Below are 22,294 nucleotides of genomic sequence, written 5' to 3' on the forward strand. Positions count from 1 at the left end.
TACTATGCTCCTAGCATAGTGCTCTAAAACATCCATCTATATTACCATATGTAGGATGAAACCTAACCAAAGTGCAAGATTTGCATCGAGACTGCCCCACAAGCAACAATTCAGCTGTATCCCCGGATAGTCTTCATTGAGAGACTTTGCTATCAGCAGGCTACTCGACTGGAGATAAGCTCGCTTTCACCTAAAGAACTCACGCACCAGCAACAGTTCAATTTTACCCAGGCGAGATTTCACAGAAGGTACCCTCCCATGAACCGACAATTCGAATGGAAATAAGGTAGCCTTCAAATGGGAATGCGCTCGACCAAACAACATACAACTGTACATAGACTAGCATTCACAGAGCCCTTCTGCACTAACCAACAACTCTACTGTATGAAGGCTAGCCTCAACTCAGATGCCTCCCCAATATTTCCAACTGTAGTTAAGACAGCTTTCATCAAAACAATTCCCCCACCAGTTGAAAAGTCAACTGTACCCACACTACCCTTCTCTGGGACTCCATCACTAGCTGAGAATTGCAACCATAAAGAAGAAAAATGGTATGTACTTCTAAATACAGAACCCCAGTTTTGGTACACATGCTTGAATTATTCTCATCTGTCGGTAATCAATGCATGTATAACAGTGCACATGTAAACTCAATGAGCACCCCAGTATAACCACAACACTATTTCACCCATACTTCAGCCAAAGAGGTGGAGAGAGATGGAGTCTAATGAAAAGGGAAGGAGGTGGATCACATGTGAATTTATGAAAAATACAAACGTTAGAGAAGGAAAATGTTACTTACTCTGTAAGCAGCTGTTTGTAGCATGTAGTGCTGTAGACCCACATGCTCAGTATACTCCTGCCATCTCATGTTGGGCTGGGATGCTTTAAGTTGTTTTTCTTCAAAGAAGTGTTGAGTCACGGGGTGTTGAGGGACTCCTTTCTCAGCACGTATTCACATGGCCATTGACTCCACAGTCAGACTGTTTTTCGCATAGCGGGTGAGAGTAAGTATGGAGTGAAAAGTGAGGATCGTGTGAGGTTTAAGTGCTGAGGAAGAAGACATGCAATGGACACTGGCTCCTTGGTAGGTGGGTGGGTGGGAGCATGCAAGTCTACAGCACTACATGCCACAAACAGATGCTTACAAGGTAACATTTAATGTTCTTAGCATGCAGGGTTGTAGATACAGATACTCTGCTTAGACTGTAAATAGTATCCCAGAAAGCGGTGGTTACCTAGCGTAAGATGCAGATGTCTGAAACACTGTTCTCAAGTCTGTCTGGCCACCTCTAGCCTCCTGCAACATATCTAAAGAATAGTGTTTGATCAGAGTATGTGGAGTGGACTACTTAGCTTCCTTACATATATTGGCTATAGGAATGTTTCCCAAGAAAACCATGGCGACTATGGGAGTGTTTCCTACGAAAGCCATTGTTACAACCCTCTTACAGGTTGAGTGTGCCCTAGGAGGGATAGGCAGAGTTCTTTTGGCATTATCATAGCAGGTTTGGATACATTTGCCAAACCGCCTAGCTATGCCAGATTTACATGTTGCCTGGCCTTTATGCGGTTTAGCAAAGGTGACAACTAATTCCTGAGTTTTATGAAAGGGTTTAGTTCTGCCTGTATACTACATCAGAGCATATTTGACATCTAATGTATGAAGAGGTCTTACAGCCACGGAGTCTGGGTGAGGGAAAAAGACTGACAGCTCAAACGTTTGGTTGAGGTGAAAGGGAGATATAACCTTGGGGAGGAACTTGGGGCAAAACCCTGGGTGGAATGACTCTTGAGGTCTTCCATAAAAGCCCTAATGACAGGAACTGAAGAATGTTCTCCCTTTTGTAAGTAAGTGGCTACTGCAACTAAGAACTTAAGAATTTTCTCTGTTTTGTAAGTAAGTGGCTACTGCAGTTAAGTAAAGGCGTATGGATGTGTAAGTTAACCCTGTCTTTTGAAGATGAAGTAGGTAGTGGACATTGGGTGTAAGGGGATGAAGTGGCCACTTAGTGGCATAACAAACGTGGGAAGTGGGTCGTTTTTTAGGATGCCTATGCACTCTTGTGGCAAACTGAGGTATCAGGCTCTAAGAACTCAGGTGACAGATTGCTAGGATGAGCTGTTTGGGGGTCTGAGACAATTTTTTTTGTGTGTGAAAGTCCAGCCATTGGGGAGATTCTTGTCGCAAGTGACAGAACTCTTGAGGAGTGTTGAGAACCAGGGTTCTCTGGCACAGGTGGAAGATACCAAAATGAGAGTGAAAGAGGTTTGCCAAAGCTTTCTCACCAGAAATGGAAGAAATGGGAGAGGAAGAAAATCGTAAACAAATACTCCTGACTAATTCATCCATTGAGCATTGCCTCTATTCTGGGGGTGTGGGAACTCGAGGCAAAACTTTAACATTCTGTGTTTTCGTGAGTGGTGAAGAGGTCTATTTGTGGGACAGCAGTGGAAGTATGAAAGGAGGACTTGTAAAAGGAATGCCTACTCATGGACTTGTTGATGCATCCTGCTGAGGAGTTCTGCAAAGCTGTTATCCACTCCTAGAAGATACACTGCTAGTAAGTGTATCTGATAGTGTATGACCTACGGCCATATCTGCTGCGCTAATGCTGAAAGCTGAAGTAAGTGAATGCCCCCCTACCTCCCATCTCCCCGCCCCCCCACTCCTGTTTCTGTAGGTAACACATGGTGGTCATATTGCCTGTTTTGACGGGACTACCTTGCACTGAAGTTTTAAAAGAAAACTTCTACAGCTAGGAGAATGGATAGAGTCTTTAGACAATTGATTTGGAGACCTTTTTATGAGGGAATCTCAAACCCCGAATTTTCATGATTTGGAGATGAGCCCCCATCCTGAGAGGGAGGTGTCTCTTGTGGTCACTTGTGGATGATGTCTATATAGTGACTGCCCTGCAACAAGCTGTTGATGTTCCACTCCTGCAGAGAGCAATAAATATTGGCCATTATCAACACTAGATCTGCCCTGTGACCCTCTGCTTGTGACCACTATCCTGAGAGGTGCTTTGATAGCAGACCCATGTGGAGTCTGGAATGGTGAACTATGGCTATGCAGAAGGGCATCATGCCTAGGAGGCACATACCTATTCTGACTGAAAGAGGACCATTTGACTGAGAGACAGCAGCTGTTGGAAAGCTAGCACTCTTTGTTGGTTTGGGTACGCCTTACCAGTAACTGCATTTAGGATGGACATGAGAAAAGGTTGCACATGAAGGTGCTGGAGGTGGGACTTAACCCTTACTATGGAGAAGAGAGATGGTAGCTTGAATGTGGTTTCAGAACTGCTGCCTGCTAGCCATCTTGATCAGCCAGTCATCTAAGTAGGGTAGAACGTGAGTGCCCTCTCCCCTGTGGTGGCAACTGGTAGGCATCTTGTGAAGACTCTTGAGGCTGAAAAGGAGCCCTTTGTATTGGAAGTGCTAACCACTTACCATAAACCGGAGATCGCGCTGACGAGCAAGGTGGATTGGTATACGAAAGTAAAGACCTTGATGTCTAGCACCATCATGAGGTTGATTTGCTGTAGTAGAGGGATCACATCCTGTAGGGTTGCCATGTGGAAATCTTTTGAGAAAATGTCAGTGTTGAGAGTCCTGAGATTGAGCATTGGCTTTTATGCGGGGATAAGGAAATATTGAGAGTAACCTCCTTGGCTTCGTTGATAATGAGGCACTGCTTCTATTGCTTGTTTTAGGAAAAGGGATATGACATCCTAGTGTAGAAATGGAGGTGGTCTGAGCTCATGGTATGAGACCGGGGTGGAATGTTTTGTGGGGTTGAGAGCAGTTTTAGGCAATACCCTTGAGTGATGACTGTAAGAACCCATCAGTTTGATTTCCTCCCAGCGTGGAAGGACATCTTGAAATTCCCCCTACCAGTGCTGCATGATTCGAGGTAATGTGGGGGAAGTAGGCCATTGTTGAAGGCCCTTCTACCTCTACCTTTGTTGTAGATGTTACCCCTGTATGCTCTATAGCCATGACCCCTGCTGCCTTTATGGTGTGACTACTGCTGCTTTTGGTATATGTGTGATTGCTCAGAGGAAGCGGTCTTTGCTGTATGGCAAGAGACCCACTGACTCTGCAAGATAGTGTCCTTTTTGATTTTTTTCTAGTCTCGTTAACCTGGGTTCGAAAGAGATGCACTCCATCGAAAGGCAGGTTGCAGAGATGTCACTGGACTTCTAGCGTGTAGCCAGATTTGCAAAGCTAAGCTTGATGGCAGCTAAGCGTGACGGAGATGTTTACTTCTCTCACAGTGGTGTCAGCAGCTTCAGAGGCACAGTGTAAAGTGGTGTTTAAAGTGGTTTTCCCTTTTGATATTATTTCCTCCTTCCTTTTCCTGAACTGGCCAGGGAGACGTTGGATGAGTTCCTCTATCTTCTACCACTGAGCCCTGCCTTAACATGAGAAGAATCCAATGGAATTTGCAATCTGCCTCTGAGTGGTAGCTCTATCTGCTATCCTTTTCCCAGCTGTGTCAATGAGTTTGCTCTCTATGTGGGGGAGGCACATCCCGAGTGGCTTGTGCAGAGGCTCATTCACAAGCAGTGTGCACCACCAGAGTCAGAGGGCACATGACACTTGATGTAAAGGTGGTCAGATGGGCGGGGGGGCTTTATAATCTTCTCTAAGTGAAGCGTAACAACATTGGCCTTAATCCATTGAGCAAAGATGGCAGGAGCTGCCCTAAGCATTGCCTTGAGCATAGTGACAAATTGCACCGAGTGATCTGATTTTTTGTGTATAAATAGGAAATCCTCCTCCTCAGGCATGATATGAAAACAAGAGGATTAACCCCTCTACATCTCTGACTAGATTTTACTTCTGACTTCTGTTTGGAAATGCAATGTGCGTTACCTATTTTCCTGAAATTTACCACAGACTCATCAATGGATGTGTCAAGTAGTGGCAACAAAGTCATTTCACCTTGCTTCAGTCTGGCTGTAGAGGAGACCTTGCCCTCTTCAGACAGCTTTTCAAAGAAAAGGAGATATAGTATAACACTCTGTCTTGCTGCTACCAAATGGATAAAGCATTCACAATGTTACCAGAGTTGAAGGTTTGTCCATTAAGGGCCAGATGTAGCAAGCCGTTTGCATGTAGCAAACTGCGAAAATCGAAGTTTGCACCATGCAAACGGCCGAACGCGATGCACATTCACAAATTGCGAGTCGGTACCGACTCGCAATTTGTAAATGCGACTCGCAAATATGAAGGGGTGTTCCCTTCCTATTTGCGACTCGCATCGTTATTCAGAAATGCTTTGTGACCGTGAATGCGGTCGCAAAGCAACTCGCAGATACCACCAGTGTCAAACTGGTGGAAACTCATTCGCAAAAGGGAAGGGGTCCCCATGGGACCCATTCCCCTTTCTGAATGTCGCCAAAAATATTTTTTCAGAGCAGGCAGTGGTCCTATGGACCCCTGCCTACTCTGAAAACACGAAACCAAATGGTTTCAGTATTTTTTTCATTTTGCAACTCGTTTTCCTTTAAGGAAAACGGGCTGCAAAATGAAAAAAAAAAAAAAACTGCTTTATTTAAAAAGCAGTCACAGACATGGAGGTCTGCTGACTTCAGCAGGCCACCATCCCTGTGAGTGCAGGGACTTGCTATGGCGTCGCAAAACGTGACCCACCTAATGAATATTGACGAGGTGGGTCTTTGCGACCCCATAGCGAGTCGCAGACGGTGTCTGAGACACCGTTCTGCATCTGAGATTGCGACTCGGAAGTTGCGAGTGGGACAGACTCGCAATTTCCGAGTCGCAATCTCGGACTTTACTACATGTGGCCCTAAGTCACAAGTGCAGTCCTCTTGGTCTAGTTGTGCAGTACACAGAAGAAAGTATTTCTTTACTGATATGAATCCATCTCCACTTTAGAAGGTAAGATATAGTGGTGTCTGAAGCCTTATGGTTTTTCCAAGATTGAAGAGTTAACTGAAGCACAACCTGGATCTTTCATTTGTAATCAGACCTTCCTCCCATAGGTGATCCAAAACAAGGATAGCCATGATAGCTACTTGTTACTATTTTATATGTATTTGTGTAGCACACAACTCACGTAAGATGGTATCCTGATGCTGAAGAAGGAGCTGTATGGGCTGAGAAAGGGTTGGGGATAGGAGAAGAGACAAGCCTTTAATTTCTTTTTGGAACTGAAGAACTGAGGCGGTAACTCTGATAAGTAGGGGGAAGTCGTTCCATTTCGGCATTTTCTTTAAACTCAAAAAGAAAACTAATTTTTCTTTGTAGGAAATAGGCTGGCTAAACTGATGCCTTTTTCAACAGACTATGACAACAGCTAATATTCGAAGGAGTGACCCTAGGAGCTGGTTCTGGACTAGTATTGTCTGGAATGACAAAAGTATCCCATTCTGCATCTTTAGCAATCAGCAGCTGAGCTTCAGTACCGAGCTGGTCATGCGTGCCTTTGCCTGTACATTCCCATTCACCAGGACCATCATCATCATCATCATACTCTGTATCCTCCTATGTTTGCATGGAGGTTGAGGAAGAAGGCAGAGGATGTTTTGCTAGGTCTGTGAAACTGGAAGAATAACTGATTGCAGCAAAGTAGGTTGCGGTGACCCTGCTGTAACATGAGGTGCTGGCACAGACACCAAAGAGGCATTACAGGTGGAAATGTCTGGTATTTATCCTGAACCATTCTGTACAGGTGAAATCAGTTCCCCTAGCTGAACCTCTACCACAGGCATTTTGGGGCCTATGATATTTCCTGTTATCTCTGTGGTGCGGCATAAGAGGGGGTCCATGGTAATATTCCCTAAATGTACAATAAGATGGGTGTAAGGTCTTTACTGATTTTTGTTGAACATGAGTTGTACTCATGAGGAGAACTACCATGTGTTCTTTCTGTTGTTCATTGTCATCCTGTTTTTATCACCCTCACCGTCTTGCTCAGTAGAAGAATCCCATAACCCTCTGGCTGGAGGCTTAATAGGTATTCTGATAGAGGGAGTAAGAATAGTCTCCATCGGTACAGTAGATGTAATCTGTGAGATGGGTAAGACTGAACTGGCCTGGAAGAAGCTGGACGAGTTTCTCCATCTTCTTCCACTGAACTGTGTCATACATAACAGGTGAGGAAACCAATGGAATTAGCAATCTGCCTCTAAGTAATGGGTGAGACGGGACAAAAACAACAATGCCTGGGCAAGTAACGAGGCAACAGACTACAAAGGATGATCTAGAGGTAGAAAAGCAGCTGTGGTAAACTCTGTGGCTGATGATGAAAGTATAAATAACCACAAAAGATGGTCCAGGGGAGATTTATAGACCTGCAGGTCTACACTCCCATCTTCTATATCTAACACACACAGAAACACCTGGGTCTGAGGACAGTCAGAAATAGTTAGAACTCCCCCAGCTGGACAGAAAAGCTCCTTTTTAAGGACAAATGCCTTTATCCACAAGGGGTGGCATGCTTCATCATTGGGATTCTCTTCGCACTGTGACAGCTGATCACAGTGGAAGTCATAAATATCTCTCTAAGAAGGAGGTGCTCTTCGGATGTTTTAAGAGATTTGGTAGAAGCCCTATGGTGAACTAGCAGGTGGTGAGGCTCGCAGAGTGTGCACTAAGTTAAAAAAAAGATAAAAATTGACTCCTGAGCAGGCATACAACTTTATTAATGCTGGACTGGGTCAGGATTAAAAAGGAGAGAAGGGACACTGCAGTGGTCAACTGACCTTGACTCCATGTGTCACTAGATAAAGGGCAACATATTTCTGCCAACTAGACCCTCAAAAGAGGTGTAATGGCATTTGTCAGGACCTCTATGTGATGCTTCTGCTCAATTAATAGGCTCAAGGGAAGAAAAAATACAAAACCAATAGGTGGTCCATAGTCACTGCCAACAATGGATCCACTCCATTAGAACCCATAATCGGTGGGAGTTGACTCTCAACTCGAGAAACTCTGGCGTGGAGCTCAGGGTGCGCTCTGTCCGTAATCGAAAGCCTCTGAAGCGTTCGAGGACCCTAAACACAACCAATGTGAATGCCGTCCTGATGGATAAGATGACAAGGATGTTACTGCAGCAACTGCAGTAGACAATAGAACAACAGAGGCACATCTGACTTATGGGCAGAAAACAGAGTAGTAAAAAACTGTTGATCGGTTCAACTGTGGGGCATCTAACTTCAGAGGTGATTACTGATGGATGGAGACAGTTGGTGAGGTGGCAACTGTCGGCTGTGAAAGCAACTCAGCAGAACTCAGCTTAACAAGCAGATGAGGCAATAAACTGCCAATTTCAATTTTTATTAATGAAATATCAACAGAACCTGAAGAGACTGAGCGTCTCAAAGATGTGTTGTTGGCGCCTATTTTTGAAATTTCTTCTATGTGTGAAGATAACTGTGCAGTTCAAGTCTTTTCTTTAGTTCTAGGTCAACATCAAGCTTCTACTTTTTTAGGAGCAGAACTTGAGGTACTAGCAGAATTTTCTTTCAAAAGAGCAATGGTAGAAGTCTATTATGGTCTTTGAATCTTTTACTGAAAATGTAAAGCAGATGTCTTATACTTTATTTATGACCAGGTGCAAGAGAATAGATGAAGAGTTGTGAGGGAAATGTATGTACATTATCTTTTTGGCACAGGAACTGCAAGCTGTGAAGACAGACTTCTTTGAAAGTATCTCAGACATTTTGAAGACGTCTCCCCTGCTACTAACTACCACAGAAAAGGTGAAAAAGTGTTACTGAAAAGCCCTTTATAAAGCGGAGATTGCAAATGGCTCAAGAAGGCAAAATACAGAGATTGGAAAACGTGACGGTGACTGGGAGACCAGCAGCAGGTGATTTCCTTACACTGGACACACTGCAGAAAATCTGAGCAGTTGAGCCTTTGATGAGGGTAGTTGAAGCAAGTAAATCTATGAAAGATCCAAATGTGGGAGTAGCTTGCATTCATTAAGATAACTGCAGCATTAGGTAATAATTCTACTTTACCTAGGTTAGGTATCACTAAGACCCCCCCTAACCAAGAAATAATCAAACCAAACCCAGGCTGTCACTATGAAACCTCCCCAGCACATGACATTTCCAACTGTAGATAAGCTAGCCTTCAATGGGAGATCTTCCTTGCTGGTCACCACTTCAATTATACTCAAGCAAGCTCACACTGAAAGGGAAACACTCCACCCAAAAAATCAACACTCTTCAAGCTAGACTTCACTAAGTGAGCTTTCCCATTCAACTCCATCTGAAAGTAGACTGGGAACTCCCTAAGAAACACTCCCAAAGCCACAAACACACTTGCCGCAACTCAGCTAAGCCTCAGTCTAAGTTACCGTTATGGTGTCTACAGTTCTAATTTGCTGGGAAATATACTTCTCACTTTGTCAAGCAATTAAACAAACCCTAACATACCTTCTTTACATAACCCAAAATCTGCTATTTTCACATAACCTTCTGTGTCGAGTAATAAGTTGTCCAGTTTAAGGTCCCTGGAAAGAAAAAACAACATCATTTTATTTGTAATCTGGCATTATCAAGTATCCCACTCACGTCAGATAATAGCAATTTATTATTGAGTCTCCACATGTGCCTGTGATGTAGGGAATTCACAATGTATATCAGAAGGCACTGTCTGCAGCTCACAGTGCACCTATGGTAGTACTGCCTGAAACACACACTGCTTCTTGGCTGTTGCTTCCTGGGGTTTACTATGCTCCCTGCCTTGTGTTGCCTGGAGCGCACACTGTTTATTGCCAGGTACTACCTCGAGTTCACATTGTTTGTTGTGCGATATTTGCACTTTTAACATATCTTATTTCTTTCGTGAAAAGACCAATATAGAAGTACAGTCTCACTCAATGCTGCTACAGACAATGTAAATTTTTTCCTGATCCACATTATACGTGGGTCTGTAGTGTTTCTCACACTTTTCCCTTAATGTTTATAATGTGCAACAAGTTAATCTTCTTTCTTACCGGTAGACTATTTTGTGATCATGAAGAAACTGCAATCCAAGCACCACACAGGCTGAATAGAACCTGTAAAGAGAAAACATTGAGGTATCAATACCCACCCTCTTGTCTTTATACTCTGAGTGAACGTAACTATGAGTATACATGATCTCTTGCTGATTGCTTTACACTGTTAACAAATGGCTGCAACAAAACTACGGGTTCTAATTCACCCTAAAGGTTGTTATTGCATACACAAACCCTGCTCTCCTTCTATCTCAAACGAAAGGCTATTTGATTATACAACCTCCAAAATACTGAGAAGAACAGCGCAAACGCCAGGTTGTGCAGTGCTTTCAGGCCTAAGGCTGCATCTCGAGACAAAGATGCGTCCAGCAAAGGGTGGACAAGTGATCCATGTGGCTGCCCTACATATAGATGTAGATCTTTCTGCAACTGGTACATAACTTCTAAAAACTCAACTTCTGTTTAGTCTATCGGCTTTTGATAGGCACAAAACTACCCAGCTCACAAGAGCAGCTTCTGTCATGTTAAAGCCATGATTAAAAAATCCCACTCTTTCTAAGAAAACTTTAAGAATGATAAAAAATATTCAGATTGTTTATAGTTTCCAAGACCAAGTGAGCTGGTTGACGTACTTTATTAAGTTGCAATACTGTCGGGGCGTGGCCAAGATGGCGGCCGGAGCGGAGGCTTAACTGAGGAGCTCCGCTCTCGCCCCACCAAAGTACTGAAATCCTGAGCCCTGCTGTGCCCTAAAGTGCATGGGCGAACAGCAGAAACATTGCCTGACTCCAGCGGAAGCTCTGGGTGAGTGGCGCCCAGGAGGATGCGGCGCGCGGAGGGGAGCCGGGACCGAAGAGACGGAGCCGCCGCCATTGCCCGGGATCGCGGCTTCCGCCTGGACGCGTCGCACGTCGGACCAAGAGAGGAGCGGGAGAGCGCCAGGCCCTCTGGACCCTTGACTGGCGCCCTCCGGCTCGGCGTGGGGACTATGGAGCGGGAGTCGCCCCTCAACAGGACGGGGGCTCCCCATTTTAGCTGACCCCGACCGTGCGCCCTGGGTGGATCACCGATCATGGTGGGTGCCCGCGTGGGAAGATCGGGACCCGCCTGCTACTTTTGCGGGGTGAATCACTGGGCCCCGCCACATGGAAACTGATGAGCCCTGGACCCGACACCCATTGAGGCTCCGCTAGCGTGGAGGTGGGGGCGAAGTTGCAGCTCCCCAGCGGAACCAGTGCTCCTATCGGACCGTGCCGCGCGAACCCGCAGCGATCTTTACCAGCCCTTCGGTGTCACTACTGGTATTCTCATTGCTTGCAACTGGGGAATCGCCGGGAGCACTGAATCACGGGCTGCTCCCTTTGGCGAGGGGCACTACGCAAAGTACCTGGCCCAATTGGGTCCTGGTTGTTATCCGGGGCGGTGGCTGCTATGCGGCGAGGGGCATCTAAGTACCAGACCTGGCCCAAACCTACAGGGACGGAGTAAGAAATTGGAGGAACTAAAATAGACATCAACACCAGAACGGGACATGCAACTCCCTCCTGAACTTCAAGCCAAGAGAATTAGAGGACGTACTGGGGGGAGACCGAAGGCGGGGACGGACACTCCCAGCAAATAGTCGGCTGTTAACCCTGGCTGAACGAACAGGGCAGGACAGCAAGAAAATCATGGTCAAACCAAAACACCCCAAAACGGGGTCTTTGGGAGATGGAGACCTCCCCCAACCGACTGGCCATGCGGACACGCAATCGTCCACATTGCTTCAGCTGAATGAAACATTACGCACGCATTCCCTCCAATTTGATAAAATTATGCAAGCAATAATGGACACTAAATCCTCGCTGGAAGGGAAAATTGACGCCGCAGTACTGGAAGTTTCATTGCTGCGCGCTGACCACCGCAAATTAACTGGAAGGGTCCACGACACTGAAAACTATCCAGCCAGAAGTAGTAGATATGAGAATTAAAATGCAAAAAATGGAACTGGACATAACTCAACTACAACGTAGGGCTGAGGAAGCTGAAGGACGGTCCAGACGTAATAACATCAGATTCCTTGGAATCCCTGAGAGAATCGAATCCCCTAAGGCAGAGGTGTTCTTAGAGACCTGGCTGAAGAACACACTTAAAGAGCAGTACCCTACTACAATTCCAGTGATCGAAAGAGCACACAGAATACCGAGCAGACCACCTCATCCGGGAACACCGCCCGACCACTAATAGCTCGCTTCCTAAATTATAGGGACAGAGACTTGGTCCTTCAGCACTTTAGAACGTCTGACCAGATCATGCTGGAGAACAGCAGAGTAACTGCCTACCCTGACTACACAATGGAGGTACAACGCAGGAGAGTTGCGTATAGAAAGATCAAGCAGTTGCTGCGAGAAAAGGGCATCACTTATTCCCTTTTGTTCCCAGTACGACTACGCATCGTCATGGACGAGAAAATCCTAATGTTCCCCACCCCTGAAGATGCATGGACATGGATCCACGCTAAAGGATTGGTCGACCCAGCCAAGGAAGACACATTATTCGAAGAATGGTCTACCGCTAGCTTCAGAAAGAAGAAAAAAAATACTAAAACATCCTCCCGCCTCACAAAAGCGCAAATGGCGTTGGACCGTGCGCAAATATTAAAAGACACTAACTCATTTGCTCGTGCGATGCTGGATACCAGGAGCGAAATGGACACCAATGACACCGCCTCACACGGGGGAGACACAAGCCCATCCCCCTTCCCGTTGCTGGCGGGCCCGGACCATACGCCGCGATCGGCGGACGAGCTTTAAAAGTGAAGAACTGGCGTCCGTGGGCCCTTCCCGGCGGCGGCAGCGACTAAGGTGTTGCATGCCCCCCAAACCGGGACTCTCTCCCTGAGATCTTCAGTGAATAACAGCCATTAATATGAGAAGCAATGACTGAATCTTCGAAAGCTGTACAAAGGCGCATGGGACTGCAGAGGCATGAAGTATCCTGTAGGTGGGCCACCCAAGGGCCCGACATCGAGTAACCCACGACCCCCTACACCTGAACGGTATCCGAATGGAACTGACTTCCCTGGAAGCCACTTTAGGCACCGGTTGTGCCACTTTGTTTAACCGACGTACACAGTCCGCAATATCCTTTTGGTTGTTATATCTGTCTTTTTCTTTTCTATCCTTAGCCCACTATGGGCTTACTCTTCCCTCCTCAGAGTGTGGGGGCCGGGCGGGTGGGTGGGGGGCTTGGGGTGGGTTGGTGGGGGCGTGGCCAGGGAGGTGCGGGGGGGCGGACGGAGCGGGCACAGATCAGATAGCTCTCTACGCCTCTACACAACATAATGAATAAGGAACCCAGACATAATTTAATAACTTGGAATGTGAAGGGCATGGCCGGTGCTAGCAAACGTCACAGAATACATGCGTACTTAAAACGCCACCACATACATATAGCAATATTACAGGAAACACACATTACGCCTGCAGAGGCCGCTCGGTTATAAAAGTGCTGGACGGGCTCAAAATACAGCGCAGTCGACTCATCCTTCGCCAGAGGGGTGCTGATCTGGATAGCACCGGGTGTCCCTTACACAGTACAACACAGCACAAAAGACAAGGAGGGCAGGTTTATACAACTAAAGGGGCTGTTGGACGGGGAGGAACTCGTGATAAATGGGCTATATGTCCCGAACATCAAACAAGGCAAAGTTTTACAAACTAAGGTTTCGCAATTAACCAACGACCTAACTTCATCATGCGTATGGGGAGGAGACATGAACAGTGTTCCACACATAGATAAAGATATATCACACCCTCCGCTCGTGGCCGCCCCAACAATGAAAAATTCCCTAATGCTGGGCGTGTGGATGGAAGAACAGCGACTGATCGACATATGGAGGCACATGCATCCACATGAAAGAGCGTATTCCTATTACTCCCCAGTACACCTATTACATACCCGAATAGACCTCATCCTCACCTCACAGAACCTAACACATAAAATAATGAGAGCGGAGTATTCCGCTAGGGTAATCTCAGACCACTGCCCACTCATAGTACAAATAAGATAGGGCAGACCTCGCTCATGCATTCCTACCTGGCGACTGCAAACCCAACTATTACAAGACCCCCCTTTAAGGAAGGATATTGCTACACACATTTCAGCATATTTCACGTTGAATGATGGGACGTCCAGTTCCAGGGCCATCGAATGGGATGCACATAAGACAGTCATAAGAGGGGTATGCATATCAACCACAGTAGGAGTGCGGCAAACATTGATGCGCGAACTCCGAGTATTAGAATAAGAAAGTCAGTCAGCTGAATGTGAATTCGCTAAAGGCTCAATAACAGCAGCTATACTCACTAACATGCGCTCTAAATGGATCGAGACAGACAGCCGCCTCAGACACTTCGACTATCGACACTACATGGCCTGCACACATGCAGAAGGCGACAGATCCGGTAAATTATTAGCATGGCTTATAAATAACGAACGCCGGAACACCCCCATAGGCGCTATCCGCCTGGAAACAGGTCGGATAGATAATACACAGGCAGAGATAAATAACGCTTTCAGAGAGTATTATAGCTCGCTGTACCAGGCACGGCCTCCGCCCACCAATACCCAATTAAACAACTTCTTCAGCGGCATTACCCTGAGCCACCTGACCGCTGCTCAAACTACAGAGCTAGATAATCCGATAGAGATAGCTGAAATCCAACGAGCATTGCAGCAGTTAACACACGGCAAAGCGCCCGGCAGCGATGGTATACCTATTGAATACTACAGCACGTTTCAATCTCAGATTTTAGCCCCATATCTGGTAATGCTAAAGGAAGCTCTGGAACTGGGCCAGCTCCCTGATACATGCCGTGAGGCATTGATAGCAGTATTACCGAAGGCAGGTCGCGACCCATTGGATGTTCGCTCATATAGGCCATTATCATTACTAAATACAGACTGCAAACTACTCGGCAAAATACTAGCCAACCGCCTGCTCCCATACGTATCTGAGCTGGTACATCAAGATCAGGCAGGCTTCATACCCGGTCGCAGCACATTCAGTAACATCAGGAACTTATGACGCCTAATGAGAAATTCCCCGGTAGACGTTGAGCAGCAGGTGGCAGTTTCATTGGACATAGAAAAAGCGTTCGATACGCTGGGATGGCCTTTCCTAACAGAGACACTTAAACGGATGGGCTTTGGGCAAACATACATTGGCTGGGTGAGAACATTATACACTGACCCAACAGCTAGGGTTAAGACGGCGGACACGATCTCCGAAAAATTCAACATTGTTAGAGGTACCAGACAGGGATGTCCGCTATCCCCACTGTTATTTGCATTAGCTATTGAGCCTCTGGCCGACCGTCTTCGCATAATGGCCCCCACATAGGGTGTCTTGGATGGCCAGACGCACCAGATAGTCTCCTTATATGCAGATGATGCGCTGATCTTTCTACGAGATCATTCGGGAGCCCTTCCGGGCCTGTTGGAACTTTTAGAAAAATTTAGCTCGGTGGCCGGGTTAACAGTGAACTGGGCAAAATCCTGCATATTCCCTATGCGCCCGGTCCCGAAGCACTCAGAACACTATCGGGTCCGGGTGGCTTGAAATGGTGCTATACAACATTTAAATATCTAGGTGTAAATATATACCATGATAGTCAGGATCTTAGAGATGGTAACCTTGGCCAATTGATCAGATCAACGAGGGGCTCCTTATCCTTCTGGTGCTCACTCCCATTGTCCCCTATGGGCAGAGTAGCTATTGCAAAGATGATAGTGCTGCCACGACTCCTCTATTATTTTATGGCATTCCCCCTGGTATTGCCGGGCTCCTTTTTCCAACTATTAAATAGCTTACTAACGGACCTAAAATGGGGCAATGGCCGCAGACGCGTCACATTAACAAAAGTGCTCCAACCGCTAAACTGGGGGGGTTGGGCGACCCCAAATCTGAAGCGTACTACGCAGCTGCTCAGATACAATGAATATCCTCTTGGGTTGGAAACCCCACCGGGTCCGAAACTCAGAGGGTGTTGTTGGATCTCGGCGGTACAGAGGTTATGCAATACCTCATGAATCGGACCGACCCGGTACACACAAGTAATGTGCTGCTGTCCACCACACACTGGGCTTGGGGCAGGTATGCTCTGCAACGCGTAAACGATCCGCAGTTCTCCCCGAGGATCCCACTGTTGGCTCAACCGACATTAGCAAAAATAGCAGCCAAAGTGGGCCTGAACACATGGGGTAGCAGGGGCATACATACACTTAGGGACGTTTACCAAGATGGGCAACTTCAAACTTACAAGGCATTAGCCGATAAGCATGCGCTGGGTCGGGGAGGATTCATAGCCTACGGGGCAGTCCGGCAGGTAGTGCGAGAGTGGTGGAGAAGCGGCAATTCGGAACCAGATGTCTCCCCTTTGCTTCACGAGCTGCTGGGGAGCATTAATGTCCCATCAAGTATATCGAATATATACAACATCCTTGCTGCCCAGTCTGAACACAAACAGGAACATGCAAAAAATAAATGGGATCATGCGTTACCGGAACCACTAACACTCAACTCATGGGAACAAGCAATGAAAATGACTTGCGAGGTTTCACGTAACCCCCGCTTCCGATACACACAGTTTAACTATGTACATCAGACTTATTTATCACCACACCGCATAACGCGCATGTTTTCCCGATCACCGCAGACATGCCCCAGATGCGACACAGAAGAGGCCACTTTCTATCACATGACATGGGAATGCCTCCCGATCCGGAACACATGGATAGATATAATAACGTTGTTAGCTGAATGGACAAACACCACATTATCTCCCACTCCTGAGGTGTGCCTACTGGGTATAACACCCCACCCCAAAAAACGCAAACGTACATATAAATGTATTGCCCTGGCATTGGTGCTGTATAGACGCCTTATTGCCATGAAGTGGAAAGCCCCGGGCGCTCCCAGTGTTGCCCAGTGGCGAGAGGAGGTAATACAGTGGGCCAAAGCAGAAACACAGACACTACAGAATTTACTGGATAAAGGTATACTAGTTAAAGGCCTAGAGGTATGGAATTTATTTGTGATAGCTGCAGAAAACAAAGACAATGAACGCCCTCCCTAAATAGACGAGAAAGAGATAATTGCCGTCCCCTCAGCGGCCACAGCAAAACATTATTGTAGAGGTTGACTGATGCGCATGGGGGAAGAAGTGAATCAATATAAAACCGCAACACCCCTCGCATGAACCCCTAAGCGCATCGCTGGAGTTCTGTAATACGCTGACATGTGATAGGGCTGGTGGACGCAGAACCCTGCTGTTTCCTCCTATTATGACCCGCTGCCCACGCACAGCTGCCCACAACTAGCGGCGTGCTGGACCCCTGTGGTTCTGGGGCAGCACGGTTGTGTGCTGGGGCGACTACGTCACCGGGATGAGCACGCGGGCGCGCTGCATGACTCGTGGAGGGTGCTTTTCTTTCCCCCAGCGCCTGGTTCTTCTTCTCCTGGGCCCTCCCCCCCCCCCCGGTCTCTCTCCCCTCCCTCTGCCCGTGACCGCCGGAACTGCCTCTACTCCTATCTTACTTTCTCTTACTATGGGCCTGATTCTGACCTTGGCGGTCTTTTCGCAAGACCGCTGAGTTACCGCCGCGGTAAAGACCGCCGACCGCGGCGGTATGCCGCTGCGCGTATTCCGACCGCTGGGAGCGTTCCGCCGGAATACCGCCAGCAGCCACACTGGCGGTCGGCGGGAAAGTGGAGACTGGTCAACCTCCACCGCCACGCCAGCAGAACACCGCCCCCAGAATTACGACCCACATTTCTGTGTGGCGGTCTTCTGTTGGCGGTCTTCTGTTGGCGGTCTTCTGTTGGCGGTCACGTCCCTATGGCTCCCGTCGCCTCCCGGAGGACCAACGCACAAGGTAAGTTGATCGTCCGTGAGGGGAGGGGGTGGGGGGGTGTTGTGTGATGTGTGCGTGCATGGGGGTGTGTAGAGGGGGTGTGTGAGTGCGTGCATGCGGGCGGGGGGTGCTGCTGTGCCTTTGGGCAATGTGTGTAGTTCGGCGGGTGCGCATGTCCGCATGTATGTGTGCGGGTATGTGCCCCGTTGTGTATGTGTGTGTGTAGGGGGTGTGCATATGTGCATGTTGGGGGTGCGTGCATGTCGGGGTGCGTGTATGTGCATGTCGGGGTGGGTGGGGCAGGGGGTTCGTACCACCTCTGGGGGGTGGCAGGGGGGTGGAGGGTGTGGGGGGAGGACTCGTGGGGGGCAGTGGGGGGTGGGGGAGACCCCTATCAGTGCCAGGGAAGGAATTCCCTGGCCCCGATAGTGCCTACCGCCATGGTTAGCATGGCGGTTCCCGACCGCCAAAAACCGCGGCGGTAAGCAGGGTCATGATACGGTTGGCGGTCTTGGGTCGACCGCCGGGCCGGAGTGTGCGAACTCCAGCCCGTCGGTCATGACCGCCGTGGCGGTCGGATTGGGGAAGTGGCGGTCGATCGCGGCGGTGACCGCCGCGGTCAGAATGCCATTTTTTGGACCGCCGGTCTGTTCGCGGTCCGACCGCCGCCTCTCCGCCGACCGCCAAGGTAAGAATCAGGCCCTATGTTTCTTATTTCTTTAATAACTTTGCACATGCCGAATACACCTCGCATGTAAAGATACAATTCGTAAGGCCCAAGCTGGGTAAATGTGGACTCACACAGGACTTGCAGAATGTGCAAGCAAAATAATTGACATGAACAATGCATGTTGAAACATAATGTAACTTCTTGTATTTCATTTAAATGTTGCCAATTGGCTGGTAAAACAATAAAAACATATAAAAAAAAAAACAAAAGTTGCAATACTGTCAAAACCATAGGCATAAATGCGTGGTCACTCCCAGTATTACTCATCTTAAGGAAAATTAAATGCAGATCTTTTAAAGAAAGCTCTAAAGAGCACCTATTTTTCTGCCACGATAATTAAGACTAAGATAGTCGTTTAAATCTCTATAGGTTTTCATGCAATGCCCTACTCTTGCATTATTTTTGCTTTAAAGAGCAAAGGGCTGGTGTCTCATATGGTTTGCAGGAGTTCAGTAGGATTCCTGAACGAATCAGTTGTGTCATAAACGTTAAGTCGTCATCTAAGGCGGCCCAAAGGATTTGAAACTGGTTATTTACCTGCAACTCCAGTTCTCCAGTGTGGGACTTTCAGAAAATCACATGCTTGAGTCATTCTCCCTTGTCAGGCTGTGAATCTTCTGTATTCTTAAAATAGCAATCAACCTTGTTAAAACAGCCACAGGTCCAAATAGCAGTATTTATTTAGTGCTGCATCTTCATATGAAACAACCTAAGCTTTAGCCAGTGAGCTGAAAGTGCTAAGCAGTCTACTTCCTCAAAAGGCCATAATGGCTCTGATTGTACAGGATACGTTTTAAGTTCTGACTAAAGCCAGAGAAGGAGAAGTGTCTTCTGCAAGAAACATCTGAGATCCACCCAGCTGATGGCCTCAAAGGGCTGCAGCATCAGCTGATTGAGAATTGTGTTCAGCTCCCATGGAACCTGAGGCAGGCAAGGACCCTCTATGAATCAGTTAATGATCCTTTGAGCAAACAAATATGCATCATCATCACATCTTCTGACCTTTGAAATTGCTAATAACTGAACGGTAGCTGAAGAAATTCATATAGGCTTTCCTTCGCTAAGTGAAGGACCACGTGGTAGCATTTGGTGTGGTTGTAATGAAACATGGTTTAGTCCTTTAATGTTGAACAATAAGCAGAAAAGTTTCCACTTAGCATTGTACTTTTTGGTCATCACAGTCACACTGCTTGTGCTGGTATAACTCAACACTTTGCTGAGATCTCCCAATGCTTCAACTCGAGATGGTCAGGTACCCACACTATCTGTTCTGCGACTTCAAATTGTGATGTAGGACATGTCCATTGATCTTGGACAAGAATTTGGGGGTAAATCTTCAGTGGGATAGATGAATGTCAGTCAGTCACCCTAGACCTGTGCACCAAAATTGGCCTGGCCATGCTGAAACTGTCAGTATCAACAAATATGACTGTTACAGCCTTCCTTAGAACCTGGGGAATGAGAGGAAACAGCAGAAAGACATAGATGAAAACAGTCAACCATGTCATCGAGAAGGCATTGTCGCTGGTTCTCAGAATCTGCTAGCATAAGAGGGTATTGTCTGTTCTGCAGGATAACAAACAGGTCCAGGGTGGAATAACTCCGCTTCATAAGATTTGTTAAAGTTGTTGGCTGTGGAGTTCCATTGGTGATAATCACATAAGTAATAGCTAAGGACATCTCTCTGCATGTTTTGAACCCTTGGTAGATAAACTCAAGACATAGCTACTCTGTTTCCTGTTGCCAAGGCTCATAGTTGTTGTGATTCCTCAGACAGGGTCTTGTACTGGCCTGTTTAGCAATGTAATACATGGAGGTTATGTGGCTGAATCAGATTAGAACAGTTTGGTTTGTCAGCCACTGTAGAACCAATTGGAGAACTTATCAAATGGACTCAAACTCAAAGACTGTGATGTTGAAGAATTTCTCAAACTACAATTACATGCCTCTTGTGAAAAATGTGTATGCTGTATGTGAGACCCAGCCGTCCATGGAGGCATCTGTTATCATGGTGATCCTGTCAATTGTTGCCTGAAAAAAGAAGCTTGTGTTGAGGTTTTATGGATATTTCCACAACAGGAGAACTTCTTTGTGGCAATGACTCATGAGATTGTTGTGACGACCCATACCACCTAACCAAGCCCTACAACTGCAGCCATCCACTGGGTAAGACTGTTTGGGATGCCGGAAGCTGCCTGGGGACATTGCTGCAGTACAGTTGCGCTTCACAGCAGGCCTTCAGTGAAATGTAGGTTGTCTCTGCCTATGGCATATTCACCAGTCCTTGACAACGTATGGAAGTACCTGTGGTCCTGACTCCAAAGAAAGGCTGCCACTGGTGATGACTCAGAAATGAAGGTTTTACATTTATTAGCGCATAAACGTAGTGCTGCAATAATCAAGTGTGACTTTAATCGAACTAATAAAGATTGTACGGGGACAAAATGTGCCCTCAGAGTAGTTTGCCAACATTTATAAGCGTGCTTTATATAATGTGATGTATTAGAATTGTATTAATCTGACATAATCGTAAACGTGTGCCATGATTTGCTTGTTTGAAATGTTTTAGCTTAGCATAACTTTAGTGCAGGCTTCGGCGTAGTTGCTTGTCTCACGGTTTAGATGCTCGTATTTTTCCAATGTGCTAATGAACGCGTATTCTTGCTTGAAGCTGTACTTTTCCAGTGAGATCGGTTCACATGCTTATCTTTAAGGTTTCGTGCCAGCCTGGCATCTTCTTCTTTGCTCCAAGGTCAATCTGCAGGTGCGGACAATGGAAGCTCTGAAAGTGAGTTAATTGGTAAAATATGTTGCAACTTGCGTTCCCGACTTCAAGGATAATGTATGCCTAGGTAGAAGCTTGTAAACTGTTGGTTTTGATTGGACAATTTGAAGCTAACCTATGAACCCTCCAATGGAAGACCCTACTGGATTTGAACTGTTGTCTATTTAAACCAGGTGCACAAGAAGGAAGCAGCCATTATCGCCATCTTTTTCCAGACATTTGCAGATTTTGCAGACCTTATGGCCCACCTTGCCGCGACGCCATTTTAAATGAGACTTTGATGCTTTCTCTAATCGAGAGACAGAGACTTTGAGAAATTCTTGCCCTAGAGACTTTAACTTTGATTTGCCCCTTTGCATGAAGTATTAGTTTTGTCCTTTTATCTTGCCGCCGTGAGGCAATTGCCCCGTCCACCCTGCCCCTTTGCCCCGTCCCATGCTGATCGAATCCGGTACCTGTGAGACGAAGACTTCATTGAATGCTGATTGAATTTGGTAAATATGAAAGGAAAATGTACAATTGCATTGTGTTTTCTTTTTAGGTAACCAACTGCTGATTTTTGATAAGAGCCCTAGTTAGGAGTTTTCCCAATTAATGTTGCCAAATTGTTTTGCATGAAGTCCCACATGCGTATGCTAATTCGAGGTTAGATGAGGATTCATTTGATGCACGATGCAATTTGAGACCTTGTTATGCTGACTAAATGTATGCAATTAGTCCATTACAGATTGTAGTTTTAGTAGTTTGTGTTGCCATCATCGAAGGCATTGTTATTCAAATGCTGCATAGATTGCATCTTTTCCGCCGATATGGACAGCTATTAATGTTCATCTACATTTATCATTTGGTGTTGAGACACATTTATATTGTGCTAGCTTTGTTAATATAGGGAAAT

General features: G+C 46.6%; 1 protein-coding gene across 1 annotated transcript in view; it reads right to left on the minus strand.

The window, feature by feature from the left end:
• Positions 1 to 22,294, minus strand: part of LOC138293888 (serine/threonine-protein kinase N2-like) — a 189,378-nt gene that overhangs the window by 28,498 nt on the left and 138,586 nt on the right. Inside the window, exons 13-14 of the mRNA XM_069233181.1 lie at positions 9,986 to 10,048; positions 9,423 to 9,499 (exon numbers count right to left, since the gene is read on the minus strand). Coding sequence (XP_069089282.1) covers positions 9,423 to 9,499; positions 9,986 to 10,048 — 140 coding nt within the window. The remainder of the gene's footprint in view (positions 1 to 9,422; positions 9,500 to 9,985; positions 10,049 to 22,294) is intronic.

Source organism: Pleurodeles waltl, chromosome 4_2, assembly GCF_031143425.1.
Source record: "Pleurodeles waltl isolate 20211129_DDA chromosome 4_2, aPleWal1.hap1.20221129, whole genome shotgun sequence".
NCBI classification, from domain to species: Eukaryota; Metazoa; Chordata; class Amphibia; order Caudata; family Salamandridae; genus Pleurodeles; species Pleurodeles waltl.